A 21,103-nucleotide genomic window follows, 5' to 3' on the forward strand; every position below is an offset into this window, starting at 1 on the left:
TCACGCCGCGCGTTTGTGCCGCACGTCGTCCAGGAGGGACTCCGTACCCGGGGATGCCGGTCGACTCGCAGTTCTACAACAAGCTCAAGTCCGGCTACCGCATGGACTCGCCGGACTACGCGCCGCCCGACATGTGAGCGCACGCACGAGCACGCACGAGCACACACGAACACGCACACCACCGTGGCGTCATGAATGAAGTCACAGGGCGAGTGTGGCCCACACAGGCTGCAGGTTTTTCCCACCCCCTGGCTTAAGGATTTGGTGACGGCTTGGGGAAGGTTTTCATCCAGCGGTGGATAGGTCACGGCTGATTAAGACGGCGGTGGTGGTGATGTGTGTTGTGCTGCACAGATATGACTTCATGGTGCGATGCTGGAACGCGGACGCTGAGAAACGCCCCACGTTCTCCCGCCTCTCCGACATGATGGCCAAACTCATGCCTGGCGGATTCCAAAAGGTGACATAGCTGAGTACAGTACAACGCAGATTTAATAGAGCATCGACTACAAATGCATTTGAACACATCGTACAATCAATTATCGTACCCGTGACGATGATCACGACGATGATCACGACGATGACAGTGATGATGATTGTGATGATAATGAAATTGATGATCACGACGATGACAGTGATGATGATTATGATGATAATGAAATTGATGATGACGACGATGACAGTGATGATGACGACGATGCTGCTGACGATGATAGTGACGACGACGATGACGGTAACGATGACAATGATGACAGTGACGATGACGGTAACGATGACGATGTTGCCAACGACAGCGATGACGACGACAATGACGACGACGAAGCTGACGACGAAGCTGACGACGACCTCACCCCGTCTCCCCGCGCGCGCCAGTCGTACGAGAAGCAGGGCGAGGAATTCCACCTGCACCACCCGGCCGTGGCCCGCCTGCGAGCGGCCTCCGACCTCTCGTACGTGGGCGTCGCCTACAGCCCCGCGGGCAAGGGGGGGGGCGCCGGCGGCGGCGGCGGCCTGCATGCCTCCGACGAGCTCTCGGAGCAGCGGTCCGACACGGACAGCGGCTACATCATCCCGCTGCCCGACATCGAGCCGCCCAGCATGGACGACGGACACTCGCACAACAGCCAAAGGTGGGCGCGAGTGGTGGGGCGGATGGTGATGCTATCGACTGCTTTTTTTATTTTATCAGGTGTTCAGCACAATCACTGTGTGTGTGTGGTTAATGCGAACTTGATTCCCTGCAAAAAGGTTTCTATTTGGTGTTTGAACATCTTAACACCTCCTGTTTTATTGCCAGAAAGGGGAAAATACATTCGTAATTTTCATACTTTGATGCTGGCAAAAAGGACCCATGAAATATCTGCATAGATTACAGCGTTGACGTTGTGCCGCCCCCCCCCCCCCTCCCCAGCACGGGCCTGTGCGAGGACAGCCTCAACGACGACTCGCAACACCGCCTCCTCCCCATCACCAAGGACTACGAGGAGATGATGGAGGTGATGGACATGTCCTCCAGCCTGGTGGAGGACAGCTTCCTTTGAGGCGACCCCGCGAGACCCCGCGACCGCGAGACCCCGCGAGCCCACACCACGACCCCCGCGAGCCCACCCTAGCAACCCTTGACCTTTTGAGACTCGGCCAACTCGGGTACGGACGTCAAAGAAATACGGCCGCCGACGCCGACGGGAGGACAACGGAAATATTCCGCGCCCGCGAGAGCGACCATCGGCCAGGCAAACCGACGGACTCACAGCGGCCGGGGAACGCGGCGGAGATGAACACCGTCGAGGCGTCAATGGAAACCCGGTCATCGGTTCGTCACCGTGTGGAGGATGGGGGGGGTCGGCACGACGAGCGGGGTGTTCAAGACAGCCGGACTTCGAGAGCGAGAGAGACGAGCGTTCAGTCCCCTCGCTCTCAGCGACCGTTGGGCAAAGTCCCCAACAACGACCCTCTCCCACTTGCTCCGCGCTCCATTCGAACGCAATGATCTCGAGCGCACGCACGGCGCAAGCGGCGACTCGCCGCGAACAGAAACAACGATGACGACCGGTCGACGGGTCCTCGCCGCTCAATCGACGGCGGTCGAGCGTCGTTCGTCTCCGTTGGCGTTTTCGAGCCGTGGAAATTCCACAGTAATTGGTCAATCTTCTCTATGCCCCGGAGAGATGATGACGACGACGACGACGATCGTGTGAGTTGACTTCGAAGCCCTAGCAACGATCGCCACCTCCTCCCTCGACGACGACGACCATTGCCTCCCCGGCGTAGATCGGAGCGCCGCAGCGTCGAACTGCAAGACGCCCTCCACGTGTCGGCAGCCTGGCGCACGAGCCCCCCCCCCCCGACCCTGGCACGTGACCCACGCCCAGCGATGACGCAACCGCAGCGAGAGAAGCTCACGGTCGGCTTGTCCAACGGACGAGCGAGGGCGCAGTGGCAGAGGAAACGCGATTTCAAAAGGGGGGAGAAAGAAACAAAAACTGAACGTGGGTGCCAGTCGTGAACTGCAACGGCTGGGGGTTGTAGATGCGGTCTACTAATGCAAGCCAAGTGTGTGCGTGTGTGAGGTAGGGCCCCCCCCCCCCCCCTCAGTGGGTTCCAGTGGGTTAGTGGAGTTCCCAGGGCAAATTGGCCCTTCTGCCTCCCCCCCCCTCCCCCCCGAGGGGCAATCTCGCCCCCGATTGGCCGCGTTGAGTACCACGTAAAAGTCGTTCGTGTTGTTTGTCCAGTCCGAGCGTGGCCAGACACGTGCGTCTTACTTTGCTTCGACATCAGTAACGATGCTACTCCGCCGTGATGGAGAGAGACATAGATAGAAATGTCGAGGCCAGTTGGCGTGAGCGGCTGTGACATTTGACCTTACATGCCGTTTAAAACAGGTACGGGGATTTTTTTTCATCACCAGCATTAAAGTACATATCTCTGTTGGTCAGTCTCATATAAATATACGATAGTATACATGTGTATATATATATACAACTTAAAAGTGTGTGTATGGTGCGGTACGAATTCATGTCTGTTCGAGCGTTAGTCCATAGATTTTAATTCTACTTTTACAAGAGTATTATTTTCTGTTAAATGTAATTTTAAATAGCGGTAATCCTGAACGTACGCTGCATACAGATCTTCTTGGTTCTTTCGGTAAAGTCACGTAGAAGGGAAATAATAAAATAATAAAAATTAAACATAATAAAATAATTCTCACGACGTTTCGGCCACAACGCAAGCAGCCGTCCTCAGGTGAAGAACAGGTCTGTCGGAAAGACAGCGTCTGAATGAGACACTGTCTGAATGAGACGCTGTCTTTCTGACAGACCTGTTCTTCACCTGAGGACGGCTGCTTGCGTTGTGGCCGAAACGTCGTGAGAATTGTATTTTATTGTTTTATTTTTATTATTTTATTATTTCCCTTCTACGTGACTTTACCGAAAGAACCAAGAAGATGAATCCCTGCAGTCACGAAAGCTTTAAATCGAAAAATGCATACGGATCGTTAAAATCAAACTGTACGATCGATATTCACAACCCGAGCATCACTCCACTGCTGGATGAAGCCCTCCTCGTGCCGTGTCGGTCACGGGGGAACGATGTGACCATACTTCACCACACGGGACCGGCTCAGACATTATCCGGTGCCGATCTCCTCCACGTGGGGCAGCTCGCACGCCGCCGCGTTCACGCGGCAGTGGCTCGACGAAGGGTTTTAAATTGACCCCTACCAACCACTATTATCGCATCAAATCTTTTGCAACGCAAAAGGCAGATCATTTACCTTAAATGGGTTTGACCATGAAATAAAATAGTCGAATAAAAATGCCGATCCGCAACCTGCGACGCAAGCTTAAAGTGTACTGCGTCGGAAGCCCAGAAGACGTGGAATGTTTACTAGGGTAGACGAAAAAAAGGGGGGCCTTAGCTGCCAAAAAATGTTTCTTGGAACGAGATTTGCGTACGTTCACACGAGTACGTTTTGAAACCGGTACCGCTGTTGTTGTTTTTGTCACGTTCAGTTTGTTTTAACGTTTGCCGTTTTTAACCTTTCCCGCGAAAAGCGTCTTTTGTAAATGGTGTTTCTTTCTCTCTCAGTATTAATGTTGGCTACGTGACAGCGCAGATCCGGGCGAGGGCTGCGGGCTCGCAAGAGCGGATCGCCAGCGGCGGAGGATATCAAATAAAGATAAAAAAAGCACTTGTAATTTCATTAGCTTCACCGGGTAGAATCTCGCCACGGACGATGGGACTTTTGTTACAAAGTTAAACATGGAATTAAGCACAACCGTGAGAGAGACGGGGAGCGGGGGGGGGGGAAAGCGCGAATGGATTTGGGAAACCGATGCATTTGCGCAATGTATTGTACCGAGATCCATCTATACGAGCTTGTTTAATGAAATGTTTTATAGCCAGTTTGTACGGCAGATCATAAGGAATACACACACAAGTGCACTGCTATTCCTCAGTGAGCACGCGTCACGATAATCAATTACACAATACAGCAGTAGCCACTTGATATAGGGTTACAGCCACTTTAAGAAAAATATATTTTTTTGTAATTACAACTGCCCCTTCCCGCAGAAGGCACCGCCACTAGTGAACCCATTCAACTCGGCGCGCGACGGCGCGGAGATTCGCCCATTCCGAGGCTGCTGTCAACTTGCGCGCGGTCACCACTCGAAGCGGTCGCGTTTCACCGTCGCGCGCGTGACCTCCTGACCCACCCACGTGTGCGGTGACGAAGCGGGCCACTTGCACGACCACTCCTCGCCGCGCAACCGCGGGTTGTTTTTGTTGTTGTTTTGCCTTCTTCTGATCGTGTCGACGCGACGTGGAGCCACCCGATTTGCTGTGAAAAACTAAAAATATCAACGAACCTCCATTTTTTTTTCATGTTTTTAAATTGCCAGGAATTTTTTTGAAAACTGAACTGTGAGATTTGCACACGCTCTCGAGTCGGGAGGGTCCACCACTATTATTTTTTTAAGTGTTCGTCAGCGACTGAACTCTTTTCAACATCGGTGCAGGAATTCCAGCAAGGCTGCACTGTACCGATAGGTGTGTGGCGGGGGGTAACCCGGTATACAATCGCGCAGTCGCCAGAGTGAGCTTTTTTTGAGTTATCTGCGGATCACGCAACTCTTTCCGCACACGCCGAACTCGATCACCGTTCACTCGACTTCACCGACAAATGCGATGCGTGCCACTAACGCTACGGCCTGCCCCCCCCCCCCACCCCCTTTCACACGCAAGCCCCCCAATTCCAAGCCGAGCTTTCGCAGGTGCCCTGGTGCAGAGTGTATGGCGTGGGGCTCCACCGCTTGTCCAACAATTTCTTCCCCCCCCCCACGTTCCCTCCTCACCTAACGCCTGGTGCAATCGCACCGCCTGCACACCACCGAGTTGACGCATTAGTTGGGGGGGGGGGGTGGCAAGAGGGTGGCATTGGGGCATCGCACGTGGCGTTGTGCCGAAAGCGACGGGCCAAGTGAGCACGGCGGTAATTGACGGCACGCAATGCCTGGGGAGAGGGGAGGAGGGGGGTGGGGAGATGGGTGCACATATCAGTGTGAGACTTCGTAGCGTGTTCATTGTTTACCGAACGCTTTTCACTGCCACGTTCGTTGTGTGTGTGCGCGCGTGTTTTTGTCGCGCGCGTCAGTATTACGTAGCGGGTGCGTCTGCCTCGACAGAACGTGCGCGTGGTCGAGGTGTTTCGTGGACGTGTTCGTGGGTTTTACGCCTAACTTCCAAGGCACGGATTCTTCACGTTCACCAAATGTTACTTCCCGCTCGCAGACGAAGCCCGTCTTGACACGCCGCGCGGGTCCGATGATTGCGAAACCACGTCCCGCGTCACGTGGGGGCACGTATCGCCATCATCAGGCTCGTGCAGTGCGACGGCTTCGTTTTCACGCGAGCGGAAAAAATCGGTGCACGCTGGAGGGCTGTGAGGAATGGATTTTCGCGGGCCCGAGGTTGTGCTTCGAACAGTTCCGTTACGGGAGAGCAATGTAAGACTGTCTTAAGAGTTTGCGATGATTGGTCCCCTTGGAAAAAAGATGTCCTTTTTTCCCCAAATCGGTCTAATCATCGATGTCGGTGTCTTGCGTTGAATTCTATATTTTTCTATGCCGTGTTTAAGTCTGTACGTTTAAGTAGCTCGCTCTGCTGATGCTGTGCTTCGTGCGCGACATCCGATCCTAGGCTGCGCGCAAAATTATGTTACGCATGCGTACACGTGCCGTGACACGCCTACATGCATACGTTCATACGTGCGTACAGATGTGTCCATATTTGTTTTATATATATTAACACACATTAAATGCGTATCTATATATAGGAGTAAATACACGCATGCATAATTAAATAAAAATTTGATAACCTACGCATCTGTGTCATTAACTGGGTAGGGCATCACATTCGGTAATGTATTTTTCTTAAGTACACATCAGGCTTACTTGAACATCAGTATCAGAATTGCAATTCCTTACTGGTTGATAATAATAAGTCTCCCAAGCGGCGATGTCTACACATCGCAGCAGGTACTCATTTGAGGCCGAGTCAACCTAGGCGAGTCCCAGGACCACTTCCAATATCCGTCACCGATATTGGCCGTGAGCGGGAATCGAACTCGGGTCGCCGGGTTCGTAACACGGAGCGCTAACCATGGCACTACCGCTTCCTGCGTGCATGTATAACACATATACGCACATACATTTTAATGCAAGCGATTGATAATCCTGTTAAATTGTCCCATAGGAAAACCATGCACAGTTGGGTAATTGGTACAGGCAAAATTGTGTATTTAACGTTACTCTCCACGCAGGGAGGTGTCCGTGAGCGGCAGTACAGCAAGTGGGATGACTGCACGCCTGTGTGGAGTACGCGTGGCACTCCCCGCGGGGTTGTCCACCCCCGGCCACTCGGGTTTCCTCCCAGAAGCAACGCGCAGCGACTGACCACGCGTGCGTGAAAGTAAAACAACGAGGCTTCCCTGGGTAAATGTATAAAATTATGTTAATTATTCTTTGGGTCTTTCGGTAAAGTCACGCAGACGGTTCAAAGAAAATAACAAAAAAATGCTACGACGTTTCCATCACAACACAAGCGCTCGTCATCAGGAAAGAAAGACCCAAGGAATATGAATTCCTGCAGTCACGAAAGCTTTAAGTCGAGATGATGTTCATAACACACAGCCTTGAAACACGTGTGAGCAATGTGACTCAATATCAACATAGAGAAGACAATCGCACGCGCTTATCAAGTAGCGTAGTTCAGCTGCGTTGGTATTCGCCGTTGTGCTGCGTTATCGGGCCGCGCCGCCCTTCGCGACGGAGTCCGACGTTTCGCGCCACGTTTTCCCGTGGCAGCCTTTCCACATTCCGCTCGCGCCGGATGGCGGCACTCGGGAACGACTCGAAAGCGCCTCCGGTGTCACGCGCGCGGGCACGACAAACGCGTCGCCTTAAACCGCACATCTCCGATGTATCGACGCAAAAAAAAAACGAAAGCGCTTTTGAGATATTATCCCGAAGCGCTAGACCACCACCATCACGCGAGGAGCAATGGACAGCCGCTTGTGTTTTTGTTTTCGCTTCTCATTTGTATTTTTCGTTTTACTTTCGCAAGAATGTATAGTTGCCGTGTCGATCCTTCCGCTGTGATGTACGTTGCGGGCGGTCACGTTGGCGGTGGAAGAATGCTCTCGCTGTTACTTTATCCCAAAATACATAAAGCATTACAACAAGAAACAAAAAAAACCACACGGGCACCACCCTTTGTCGTCCGCTCTTTTGAATTTTTATTAAACACAGCGTCCCGCTCGTCAACTCCAGCACTGTACGAGGGGGCCTCACCGCCCCGTATCGGTCGTGGAGGTAAATTAACCAAACTGCACCGCACCTGCCGACACGTGTGAATGAAGGCGGAGGAGCATCGTAGACATGGGGGAGAGGGTATGGAAGTACAAGACAACACAACGCATCGTATCGCACTGCCATCTGCTGCTTTGTAGCAGAGCAGTAATAACCAGCGTCACGTGCGCTCGCCCATCCAAGCTCAATGATGCATGCATGCTTCCAAGATCTGACAAATATGGGGTGCGCATTCCAGGTACAGAACGTTGGCGATAGGCTTATGTCCGGATGAAACTGAAATTAAGAAACACGAATCGAGATTGCCGGGACATCCGTGTTCAATACCGACAGTTGACGTCCCGTGCCAAAAGAGTTTCCCCGGATCGAAACGAGCGGTGGGGCAACACCTATTCAAAACTGTTTACACGATTTAAATTTTTTTATTTTTATTTTATCTTACCAGGTAATGCCCACTGAGCTCCACAGCTCTATTTCAGAAGCGACCTGGCCACAAATGATAGCTCAACAAAGCGGCTTATCATCACGTGGAAATTGATCGAAGCCAAATACTCCAAACGCACGTCGATTCAAAATTTGGAGGGGAGGAAAATCCACACGACCACTGGAGGAGAGAGAGAGACACGCAAACTCCAAATACACAGCAGGTGTCAGAGTTGGGATCAAACCCACGAACCTCCTGCATACCAGGCGAGGTAGTTAACATCTCCTAGCCACCGTGACGCAGCTCCAGCCAGATGGCTCGGCAGTGGAGTGAGCAACTCGCGATTGGCAGATGCCTCAGCCCATCATCCTTCCGGGATTGATAAAACGAGTACAACTTTGCGGGGAAGTCTACAGTGGTTGTCGTCCTATGGACGGACTCGACCCCCTGACAAAGAAATGTGGAATTTCCCCGACCGACTCAGGGCTGCAAGCGAGAAGCACCACCACAATGCTCGCCTTCACCCAGCCGTGTAAATTCCACGTTACGTGTGGTGGGGTTTTTCCCCCAGGTTTTATGGTTGTTCCCCCACACGTAGCCATTTAAAGCACGAACCAATTGTTTCAAGCTGAACTTGTTTTTTTAAGGTCTTCAGACTCATTAGTGAAGATTTCTTTTTAAAAAAAAAAATACTGAATTATTACAGTATCATAAACATGCCGTTAACTAAATCAGATCTAGGCAGCTAAGCAGCTTTGAGCCTGGACAGTCCCGTGCACACACGAGTTGCCACAGGGCTTTGGGGCGCAACGTGACGGCGGGCAGCAGACGACAGTGCAGCAAAACCGTTGTGCTGTACTTCTGCGCTCTTGTTCTCCACGCCTTCATCCTCCCGTACCGACAGGCGCGGTGAAGTACGGTCAAAATAACCCGCAGGGGGCACCCTGCACGGCGTGGCGAGGGCCCCCGTCCGGCAGCGGATCGACAACAACAAAAAGACCGTTGCGTGTACACGTCATAAATACAGCTCGGAGCCACAGCGTTTCGGTCAAGCGTAGCGACGTTCACAATTCAAGACGAGAACCCGTGCGTTTAACACAGCACGCCACCGCGTTTTCGCACAAGCGGCTGGTTCCACTTTGCGTTTCGCAAAATAAATGTCCCCGCTATCGGTTTATGAGCGCGCGCGTTTGGCGCACAAAGCCACGCCGCTTCACACCTTACAGCATTCGTAAGCGTGCGCACCGTCGTTGCAGCCGGCCAACGGCTTCGCGGTCGTCAACTTTCGACTTTGTAGCTCTCGCAAAGGAACGCTCGCGGAGCCCCGAGCGGCTCATCCCAACGGGGCCCAGCGAAACTTAGAACGGAGCGAGGACGTCCACTTTTAAAATAATGAAACTATAACAAACAAACAAAATAATGACGACAACGACGACGCTAAAACGCACGCAATTCAGTTTAAAAAATTCCCGTCACAAAGAAACGCAGAAAACGCTGGGGACATTTGCGTCGACTCGTTTGACAGCAAAGCAAAAAGAACTTTCAAATTAAAAATTAACGGCATTGGCAACGCCGCTGGCCAACGACTGCCAACTCCGCCGGGGTCATCGCCGGGGTCACCGGGGTCGTGGCCGGGGTCACCAGGGTCGTCGTCGCCGGGGCGTCCGAACTTACGCCGCGACGCTCGCTCATTTGTACGTCTTCATGTGCCACAGTCCGTCGTTCAAGTAGTGCACGTTCTCAATGCCGATCCCCTTGTTGATTTTCACGCTGCGGGACGACAAAATAGGAGAGTTACCGTCGGCCTCAATCGCGTTTTGGCGTGCCTCCTGCAAGCCCACACGCAGTGTCTGTTTTCCCGAGGGCCGCTCTCTCTCCCGTGGTCCAGAGGGGGAAATCGAAATGGGGGGCCCCATTTCATTCCTTGCGCCACGACCACGCTTACATCGCTCAAGCCACCGCACAGAGTACAGCATTTACACGTGCAGGATTTTCACGCGAATTTTCACTCTCGTACACGACAATCGCAAAGTGCTCGAGTTTTGGATTTTCCACTTCCTGTTTTCATTTTAACATCGCCTTAAACTTTAATCGCCCCAATCACGGTAAGCGGTGGGTAATTCACGGTGGCTCCGCAAATGGTGGCCGAGGTTTTTTTTTCCTACCCAAACCCACCACTAGGCACGGAAGCCGTTGCTATGGAAATTTTCACGCCAGTCAACTCACGAGAGACCACAGACTGGAGAAACGGCACTCAACGCACATTTATAACTGCGTTGTCACTACCGCCATCGCCTCTGTTGCATTGAACTGCATTCATTGAGTCCTACTCCCGTGCTCGGGACTCGATCTGCCAGGCTGACCGTTAACGTCTCATCCACGCTGTTCAACCACTGAGACTGCAGGTCACAACAACTTCCCTTTCCGCTCTGTTCCTCGCACTGCTCGACTTTGGAATTCCCTCAAATTGTAAATTTCCCCCCCAAGGTCTAGGAACTGAAGTTAAGCTATGTGGCTGTTTATAAGAAGCGAGCTGGCCACAAATGATAGCTCAACGAAGTGGCTTATGTCGAAATTGATAGCAACCAAAATATACAGGCAACAGGGTCGGGATCGAACCCACGACCACCTGCATACCAGGCGAGGGAGTTAACATCTCACCACTGCACCAACCGCGCTACGCCGCTCACTGGCCGTTCCCAAATCTGCTAATCTGGCGGGAGTGGTCTGTGAACATGACGGAGCGACTCACATGTCATCGGCAGACATCTTCATGATGCCCACGCTGAGCGCGTGCTGCTTGCCTTCTGCCATGATGGCCTGCAAGGGGATGCAGTCAAGGGAGACACGGTGCCGTGGTACCACACACATTCAAGCTTTCACAGGGTTTAGCAGTTCCACTGCTGGATAAAAAAAAATTCCGCCCGAGGACGACCGCTTGTGTTGCGATCGAAACGTCGTGATATATTTCTGTTGTTTTATTTTTCTACCTACGTGACTTACCCGAAAGAACCAAAGCGTATAGATTCCTGCAGTCACGATAGCTTCAAATCAACATTTTCACAGCGAAGTTTTGCAAGTTCCTTCTAGTGGTGGAAATGGGAGCAATCAAATCAGCTCGTGTGCCCGTGCCAGATGGAATGCTGCAACGCAAGAAGACCGTGAGAGGTGGCAACACCTTGTGGAGGCCTTCATTGGATATGTCATGGCTGATGATGATGTTCTGTTGAAAATCACCGAGTTGTCGAATATAATGAAGGGGTAGACCAGTTGAAAAATGCGTTTGCTGCTGGGTAAGTTTTGATTAATGTTTTTATTCCATCACATTGAGCCCCATTTGTCACTCTACTACGCCATGAAGGCCTCCCCATTACATATTGGGGGATGATTGACCATACTTCACCACACTGGTAAGTCCAGCTTAATAACAGCGATGGGGGAGGGGGGCGGCGGGGGTGGCGGTTGTCAGGAATGGCTCGGACATCATTCGCTCGGCACAGACATTCGCCGTGACCGGGAGTCAAACTAGATGTTTCCATGTTCGCAGTGCTAAGCTCTCTGCGGCGCTCAGGATACGACGATGGTCTCCTTGTCGGCGGAGCGGAGCTTGGCCCCCGGCGACGTCAGGCCCGGGCACATGATGTTGGCGCCGCTCAGCACGAACCGGATGGCGCCCTTGTCCACCTGCTGGTGTGGCAGGATGGTCGGGTCTGTGGGAGGCGGGGGTCGCGGAAACGCACAACACACACACCGCCCACGCGCTCGTCACACGTACGTGCTCGTCCAAGGAACGGGCTCGTATATTACTCACGACTGATGTTGGGTGGGGTTTTTAGCGGGCAGTGTGCTAACCACCGCGCCGTCGCTCCACCTCGGCCGAAACTACGGATTGGTAAATAAATACTATTGCTGACCTCGTCAAGGAGCATAAACCATCACGCAAACTCCGGTCATCCTCGCCGCGGCGGCTTTTGGCGAACCATTGAACAAAGACGGTCAATGCATCGGGCGCTTTCAGATGCGCTTCGTTGGCCGTCTGGAACACTCTTCCATTCAATATTAGAAACACACTGGAGCTATGCACTTTTAAATCGAGATTGAAAACGAATTTCTTTAGAACTGCTTTTTGTGTTTAGTCTGTTGTCCTTCCCCCACACCTCCGATTAGCACGGTTGGCTACGTATGGTGCAACAACAAGTTCAACATACGTACAAAGACAAACAGCCTTGAAAGACTGTTGGGGCGAGTGCTGTTAGCGAGCACCTATGAAGGCCGCCACAGTACACGAGGGGGTGGGTGGCCAATACCATGCCCGGCTGCCTTTGTCTCCCTAGTGGCGATATTTACACACTGCACCAGGTACTCATATGAGGCCAAGTCAACCTAGGGGAGGCCCAAGACTGGTTCAGATAATCGTAAGTGGTGTTGGCCATAGAGTGGCAATCGAACCCCGGTTGCTGGGTTCATAGCGCAGTGAGGTAACCACGATACGACCACTCCCCACATACAACAACAAACGCCATTCGTCACCACGACGCTTGTGCCAGGCCATGAGCACCTTGAGGCCATACACACACACACATGCACAATGAATAACAATAAGAGGACACTTTTTACAAAGCCCCCGCACGCACGCAATCATCAACAGCGGCCCAACCAAAGGATTGGAGACGACCCCCGGGGCAGGCCACAGCTGACGTGGCCCACGCACGACCGAGGCTGCAGATCTTCACTGCCACGACAGCCACCACCACCACCACGGTGGCCTCGTAGTCTGCATCTGGAGAGCCGTCTGGACGAGGTCCCGTGGGGACCGCTACGCCCCGAAGGGTTCTTATAGCGCAAGGCTATCAGGAAGGAAGGCACTGCATGTGTCTTCACAGACAAGGTGGAGTTTCACAGCGGCGATATTGATTCGCATGATCTCCATTTGAGCAATTTGCGGTTCGTTTTTCAAATTTGTACCGTTCTACGTCAGCACACGACGACCTCCTGCTTTCTTTTTTTTCAAAACGACATCGCGGGATCTTCAACGACACCGACAGTAATAACCCCAACAGGTGTCTGCCAGATTCGAACCACAAACCTGTGCAGCGAAGCGGCGAACGCGCTACTAGCAATTAGCGCGAGAGCTAAGGTCTCGCTGTGCACGTAAATATTAGCCTGGCCTCCACCCCGCCCCCCTCCCCATTGCTTACATTTGTGTAAGAGCCGCAGTGTTGGGAAGAGGGGCCCATCCCTCTGCTTGAAGAAGAGCAGCTCTCCGTTCACTGTGAGGATCTCAATGTGCTCGTGGCTGCAACAACAAAAGACAGCGAGATGAACAAAAACACGCCCGTATGTATGTCATGCTGAACTTCTTTCGCACCGTACGTAGCCAACTGTGATGATCGGAGGCGCTTTACCGAGTCATGCGGACAAAGTCAGCTTTGCGATGACGACGTCGTCGTTAAAAAAATGTTTTTACCGCGCTTCACAACTTCCTTGTTCAGCCAAATGTTACGAGCATCGCCCCCTCTACCGCCTGTTTTTGTCGGAGGGCGGCTGCTAGGCTTGGAACAATCCATCATCTCCCGGTCACGGGTAATGTCGGTACCATGGCGATCTCGTCAAGGAGCATAAACCATCACGCAAACCGGGGTCATCCTCAAAGCAGAGGCTTTTGACTGGCCATCGTGCAAAGACGGTCGCCGCATCGTGCGCTTTCAAATGCGCTTTTGCGGCCGTCTGGAACGCTCTTCTTTCCGATATTAGGAAGACATTAGAGCAATGCACTTGTAAATTTAGAATGAAAACTGATTTCTTTAGAACTGCTTTTTCTCTTTAGTTTGTTGTCCTTCTCCCACACCTCCGATTATCACGGTTGGCTACGTATGGTGCGAAAAAAGTTCAACATACATTTAAAATGATTGCTCTCAAAAGAATACATTGATTCGAAGGTGCGCATGCGAATCAATCATTCACTAATCATTACAATAATATAGAAATTGCATCTAAATTCATGGAATGCATGAGATAATAATTATATTCATGAAGTATCTTTCATCAAGGATCTCAAAGTGCTGTACAATAAGTCATAAAATATAATACTAAGAAGCAACACAATAATAAAATCAATAACAAAAACTTTTTGTTGAATTATCTAAAAGCTGAATCAACGGAAGTGTATGAATACGTTTTTTTATAAGTTTTAAAAATGTCCACAGGCTGAGAGGCGCTGACATCTCGTGGGAGAGAGTTCTAGAGTGTGACGGGCTGCACGGATATACCGCAAGCAAGCACGAGCAAGACAGAAGAATATGAATGTCTACACCTAGCAGCTACCAGTTCCTGGAAGCTTTGTCTCACCATCCTCCTCCACAAAGGCCGGTCCTGACAACATCGGTAACAGCCAGCGTGTGAGCAATGAGAGCTGAGTTCAGCATTCTATAGGAGCCTGCGGAATTGGTCGACACATGCCAAACGCCATTGGAACCTCCTTTGCCAGTAGCAAAATATGATAATTGTTTTTTTACCCTTTTATCTGGCACATTTTTTTTGTAAATGCTTACCCCGAGCTCTCATACTCTGATGGTGCATTGTCTTTGAGTTGTGCGCCTTTTGGCGTCATCTGGTCCAACACCATGTGAGACTAGGCTCTAAGAAAAGCTGTCTCTGGTGTGGACCAATCAATTTCAAGGACAGTGCATACATTATCAGAGTTGTGTTTCTTGTTTGCATTCCGACCGCAGGTATTGTCAATGCAAACATGACTCCCTGTAAAAAAGGTGTCAGTTTTGTTGCCAGACAAAAAGGTAAAAAAACAATTATCATATGCCAAACGTCTGCTTTAAAATACAGAGGGGAGAAAAAGTGGGTCATGTGATCTGGAGAAGATGATATTACTGTTGTGCTTCTTAAATGTTTATCTCACAGCAATAAAAAGCCACATAACCACGTTTTTTTTTTAAGCGTATCTTTGAGGACAAAATAACATTCAAGAAGTAATCCTACCACTGAAGTTGGGCAAGCCAATCTGACCGCAAATTCGTTTTTCAGAAGCCGAAGCTCAATTCTCCAACTTGTGATAGGTTGTTGAAGAGTTCGAATTGGCGAGTAATCCCAAAAATTACTGTAAATTTTACAATTATTTTTCAGCTTTAGTGTCAATTAAGCAATAATATTTGTAAGTTGCATTGGTTTTTTAAGTAATTAGTATTTTTGAATATTAAAGTAATTGTTCTATACATAATGAGTTTCATTTTTGTCTCCAAAAATGTGTAGTTTGGCGTTTTTCTTGCACTTGCTAAAAGATCCGATTCTAGCATGAGAGTCAAAACATGAAACCGTGCCTTTATTCAGAGCTGAATATCACATGGTCTGAAAACATAAATCCAAAATCAAAATATTAATATTCTTGGTTCTTTCGGTAAAGTCACGTAAACAGAAAAGAAAAAAAATAAATTAAAATGAAAAATTAATCAAAGCAAAAAACCACGACGTTTCGATCGTAACACAAGCAGTCTTTTTTTTTTTCGCCGCCTGATGAAGACCGCTTGTGTTGCGATCAATTCGTCGTGGGTTTTTGCTTTCATTTAATTTTCATTTAATTATTGTTATTTCTAAGTGACTTTCCAGAAAGAACCAAGAATAAGAATTCTTGCAGACATGAAAGTTTTAAGTCTAAATATTCAACTTTGCACAAGCCATTTCACACATTCAGTTTTAGCTTTCCCCAAGTTCTATTTTCATTCAGTTATTTTTTTAAATATACTTAACGTTTCTATAAAAAAAATGCTTCGGTTAAGTTGCGTCAAACTCATTCGACCTGCAAGACAAAGTAAAATCTTACTCGTGCACACACAAGCATCTCTTTGTGCCAACGGGGTCAATTCTGAGCATTCTCGCAGCAGCAGCCTTTGGCCAACCATCGAGCAAATACGGTCACTGCACCGTGCACTTTCAGACACACTTTGTGCGGCCGTCGAACGCTGGCCCTTGCTTCCAATATTATGCACTTTTAAATCTGTGTTGAAAACTCAATTCTTCGTGCTTAGTTTGTTGTCTTCCCACAATACAGGGTGAAAGATGTTCAACATAAACACAATTCAACATGCCACGATGGGGTTCACATCTTTCCAAAAGGAACACATTCCTGCGGCGGGAGCTGGTAGGAACGTTGGGTTACTCAGTCAATGGCCAGGGTCAACGGCGGCGTGGTGTATTCCACAAATATGGCCGATTGTGAGGGCGGGCACAAGCCGGCGTGAGTAGGTTAAACGTTGAGTTTTATAAGGGCACCAAGGGGTGACCAGAACCTCCCCACCCAGCCCCTCCCCACCCTCCCCACCCAGCCCCTCCCCACCCTCCCCACCCTACCCACCCAGCCCCTCCCCACACTACCCACCCAGCCCCTCCCCACCCTACCCACCCAGCCCCTCCCAGCCCTTCTCCACCCTCCCCTCTCCACCCAGCCCCTCCCTGCACGACGGACGGACACAATAATCCACTGTGGGCTGGTGGAACCAGTGGGTTCCTACCAGTATAACAAATGTTTACTTCTGGCATAGTGGTAGCAACTGACACTGCCTGGCCAAAAAGGTCACAGTTTGGGGACAGAGTTAGTGATGAACAGCCAGGGGGTGCTTGAGCAGGGCTTACCACTTGACAATCTTAAATGGGTCCTTCTTGGGCAGGATCTGGTTGAGGTAGGGCTCGATGGCAGGGTACTGGTCCAGCAGCTGATTCCGGATCGACTTGATCACCGATGTCTTCAGCTGCATACATGTAGACACACTCTCCTTCTCCTCAAACCTATGCACGTACACACACACAAAGACAAAGGTTCCCCGTACGGATTTTAATGGATTGCTGGGGGGGCTTGTGCTACTCGAGAGGTGGGTGGGCAGCACCACGGCCTTCATCTCCCTAGTGGCACTGTTTACACATTGGACCAGGTACTCATTTGAGGCTGAGTCAACCTAGGGGAGGCCCAGGACCGGTTCAGATTATCGTCACTGTAGTTGCTCGTGAGCGACCGCATCCCCCTACGTACACACACATGTACACACGCACCATACAAGAAGGCCATTCCAGCAAGTTGTATTAATTACTGTCATCGCCGTCTCAATATTTTCCACATTTGACTATTTTGCATTGGTGATCTACGGCAAGGCGCTGTGTACATTATACACGCAGTATGGGAATGTTGCATGCCTTACAATTACAGCATAAAAATCTCCTTTTGTGTGCACTATTACTCGTATTTGTTTCCAGCCTGCACACAGCTTTCTGTCTGATGAGTTTCTCATCATTTACAGAGAGTTAGAAGAGCTTTGTCACCATCTACTATACCATTATTCCGAGTTGTGTGTTGGGGTTGCTGTTTTAAAATGAGTTGTGCATCAAGCCACAACAGAGATTTGACAGTTTTTGAAGGTTATCATTTGTTTTTTGTTGTTGTTGCGATTTCTGCAAACAATGCATACGAGCTAATCCATTTACCTTGGAAGAAAGAGTTGGTGGAACACATGTAATTAAGGGGCTGTCCTGTTTAAAGTTTAATAACCCACAGAATATCATTGGCCGGAATATTTCTGCCACTAGCCAGGCGGTATAGGCGCACGCCTGTAATTCAGCGAGGGTTGGTAGATCACCGCACAAATGTCAAAATGTTTGCGAGACTCTGTTCCCGTGCTGTATCCTGCCTCGCTAGCAGAATGCAGTTACAGCAAAGTGTGGACGGATTTCATCCGTCCCCTTCGGTATGAGATGGAGTGTTGCCCCCCTCGCATGTGTGAGATTTCTCTGGGTGCTCCGTTTTGCTCCCACGTGTACAAACGCTAAGCCTTGCAGCGTGGTCTGCGGATCCTCAGCAGCAATTGTGAGATGCAATTTGCATGAACGACGCAAGAGAAATCTCATAATTAGACGATTACTTTTTTCCATTAAGTTGACATTTTCGAAAGTAGGCAAGATTAAGTGAATGGAAAGAATTAATTAAGTTCATTGTGCAGCCATCTGTAGGAAAATTCTACGATAAAAGACTATCTCAAGTGGAATATAAATAGTTCCAATGACACTTGCATGGGTTTTTCTTGATAAGAATGCATTTGGGTTATCAAGCTTTTTTCCATGCCACGACTCTACTGTGAAACTCTCATAGCCAATCTCACGCGCTGGGCTGTGAGGTTGGCCATGATCAGTACGATCAAGTGGGTTTGTGAATTTACTACATCTCTTCGTAACATTGTAATCTCCTCGTACGTGCGAGTATTCTCCGGACACCCTGGTTTCCTCGCAAACAAAACAAAAAAAACACTTATTTAAATCGCCAAACATTCAAATTTCAGGACCCTCGTAGAAAACTATTGAAACTTCGAGTATCTCGTGGATAATGGACGTCATTATGAAGACGACTGATGGCCTGTCTTATGCTATATTTCAATAATACGTTGGTGCATTTGTATATTCCAACTGCTCTCCATTCTGTCGCTACTGATGCAATCTAATACGCATTATGTAGGCACAACGAAAACGCGCTTAAAATCCAACTCTGATCGTTATATTTAATCAACCTTGACGACGTTCGTTTATCCAGGAAAGCCTCGCCGAGTCTCAAGACTCGTTTTCAGGCGGGTCCTGCTTTGGGATGTTTGACCAATTCGTTTTAAGGGGCAACGGTGGCGTTTGATGATGAAGAACAACAATCAACCCATGAAGATAATGATTAATTGACGATTATGGTGATATGCATATCTGTACAGATAACAAAAGTGGCTAAAGGTTAACTACCTCGCCTGGTATACAGGAAGTCGTGGGTTCGATCATGACCCTGACGCCTGCTGTATATTTGAATTTTGCACGTCGCTTTCCCTGTGGTCGCGTGGATTTTTCTCCGAGTCCTCCGGTTTTCTTTCCACAGAATCGACATCACGCGGTTAGAGTATTTGGCTGCTATAAATGTCCACGTGATAAGCCACTTCGTTGAGCTATCATTTGTGGCCGAGTTGGCTTCTAAAAAATAGCCATGTAGCTCAGCGGGCCTTACCTGTTTGTTTGTTGTAGTACAGAGTTAGACTGATGGCCTTAATCTATGTTGTCTTGTGGTTGTTGTTGTTTGACTTGCATCCCACTGGGATATTTGCACAGGGTGGGTCTACGGTGATTTTTCTGCAATATTTTGCTGTCTTTTCTTGAATTTTCTGTTTGCACATAGTCACTTTAAGATGTTTTCTTGTTCATGTGTTTTTGTTTGTTGCGGTTGCACCCGATTCAAGAGCCGAATGGCTCACAGGGCTACACCTAATACACAAACTTTGAACCTGGTCAAATAAAAAAATATGTTTAGTTTAGTTGAACTAGCCACTGCAAATTATGTGTTACTTGGTTTATTAGTTTAACATGCTGATGAGAAGCGATGGCTTGGTAAGCAGGCGCGAAGGTGGATTGTTACATCGCAAGGTCGTGATACAGCGGCAGTAGCGTGAGCATGGCTGGCGATCCATGATTCATTGGCCTTTTACCTTAATAGGCGCTCGCTGACAACTCTAACCCCGACTGTTCAAGAGGACAAACGGTAGAATAACGCATCTTAATGTTATATCTATGAATTAATTTAGGGATTGTTTATAGCAGTTAAACGTTGTGTGAAAAGTGGCAATTAACTCCCTATGCGGTACGACATGAACATCACTCAGCTGAACACAAACACGTATAGATCATACTATCACGCTTCTGGGCGCCGTCACATTCTTAAACATCGTTGTCAACATCGAAGCGTTCACTAATCGCACTTTTAAAGTGAATACATTTACAAGTGCATCACAATTGCCGATGCGAACACGTGTCGAGGTGGTCGGCCTTAGGAGGCCCACGCGAGACACCGACCCTAGGATAGAATCCCTGCCGGGGAAGGCGCAACTTCCCGGCGGAAGGCCACTATCCCAGCCCGGCGACTCCGACACTCTTTCCTTTACAAAAAAAAAGACAACTGCCGTCTCAAGCGACGCGCGACATGTTTCCCTTACTTCTTAAACATGACTCCGCCGCTCCTGGCTCTCCAGGGCGTGAGGAGGAGGAGGAGGTGGTGGTGGCGTGCGGAGGCGGCGGTCTTGAGAGCAAAGCGAGAGAGGAGGAGGAGTGGGAGGGCCTCGGCGTGAGGGGTGCGTTCGGAATCGCCAAGTCACGAGGCAGTTTCTGTCCAATGAGGACCGTGCTGAGTGTATGGGGGGGGGGGTCTTCCCATAGAGTTATATTAGAAGAAATTTCTGTCATAAGATTGTTTTTGCTGTCACCATTTGATTATCTGCTTTCATTTCCTTAAATCAATAGGGAAGCTCAAGGTTAAATAATTGGGATTTGTTTTAAGTCGATGTCATCATTTTTTGAAAGTCACAATTGCGTAATAATAATAAATCGTTAATTCACACGCTAACGCTCAAGTGATCCTCAGCAGCCGACATAATTTAAAATATATATTTTACGATTGTAAACCAAGAAATGTTGTGGGTTTACTCTCCAACACACCGGTGTGCTGTACTAGTAACGAATTGGCATGTTTTGTTTTCGTGACAAACCTTATGAATTAGCTGTGTCGGGTGGTGGTGGATTTAACGACACATTTACATCTACACGATCTAACCCCCCAAAAAACCTCCATTATGGATAATATTGGTGGCAAAAGCCTACTGACTACGTGTTAAGCTGAAGGTTGTTTATTTCGGGTTCCTCTACAGGCCCCTCCCCTTTCCACTTGCAGGCCCCTCCCCTGATTAAGCCCCGCCCCTTCCTCTTTTGGCTCCTCCTCCTTTACCTTTAAGTCCAGCGC

At 49.4% G+C, this 21,103-nt stretch overlaps 2 protein-coding genes across 2 annotated transcripts in view; one reads left to right on the top strand and one right to left on the bottom strand.

Annotated features, from left to right (window-relative positions):
• PDGFRA (platelet derived growth factor receptor alpha) overlaps positions 1 to 6,382 on the top strand; it is a 53,654-nt gene extending 47,272 nt beyond the window's left edge. Inside the window, exons 21-24 of the mRNA XM_078600857.1 lie at positions 34 to 133; positions 355 to 460; positions 874 to 1,130; positions 1,412 to 6,382. Coding sequence (XP_078456983.1) covers positions 34 to 133; positions 355 to 460; positions 874 to 1,130; positions 1,412 to 1,541 — 593 coding nt within the window. The 3' untranslated portion in view covers positions 1,542 to 6,382. The remainder of the gene's footprint in view (positions 1 to 33; positions 134 to 354; positions 461 to 873; positions 1,131 to 1,411) is intronic.
• Positions 6,383 to 7,774: 1,392 nt separating this feature from the next.
• LOC144722618 (malignant T-cell-amplified sequence 1) lies at positions 7,775 to 20,440 on the bottom strand. The gene is made up of 6 exons (XM_078600859.1): positions 20,304 to 20,440; positions 16,936 to 17,088; positions 13,494 to 13,591; positions 11,872 to 12,005; positions 11,048 to 11,115; positions 7,775 to 10,065 (listed from the first exon to the last, which is right to left on the bottom strand). The coding sequence occupies exons 1-6, from the start codon at positions 20,312 to 20,314 to the stop codon at positions 9,984 to 9,986; spliced, it is 546 nt and encodes a 181-aa protein (XP_078456985.1). The 5' UTR covers positions 20,315 to 20,440; the 3' UTR covers positions 7,775 to 9,983.
• Between the last annotated feature and the right edge of the window lie 663 nt (positions 20,441 to 21,103).

The sequence above is a fragment of the Lampetra planeri genome, chromosome 15 (genome assembly GCF_965212315.1).
Source record: "Lampetra planeri chromosome 15, kcLamPlan1.2.h2, whole genome shotgun sequence".
In the NCBI taxonomy this organism is placed as follows: Eukaryota; Metazoa; Chordata; class Hyperoartia; order Petromyzontiformes; family Petromyzontidae; genus Lampetra; species Lampetra planeri.

What these genes read in the sequence shown, in the direction of transcription:
- LOC144722618 (XM_078600859.1), bottom strand. An exon ending in ACTGCGGCTCTTACACAAAT is followed by an intron (nt 12,006 to 13,493) that starts GTAAGCAATGGG and finishes CGCCTCCCACAG; the next exon opens with ACCCGACCATCCTGCCACAC. An exon ending in CCGACAAGGAGACCATCGTC is followed by an intron (nt 11,116 to 11,871) that starts GTATCCTGAGCG and finishes ATCCCCTTGCAG; the next exon opens with GCCATCATGGCAGAAGGCAA.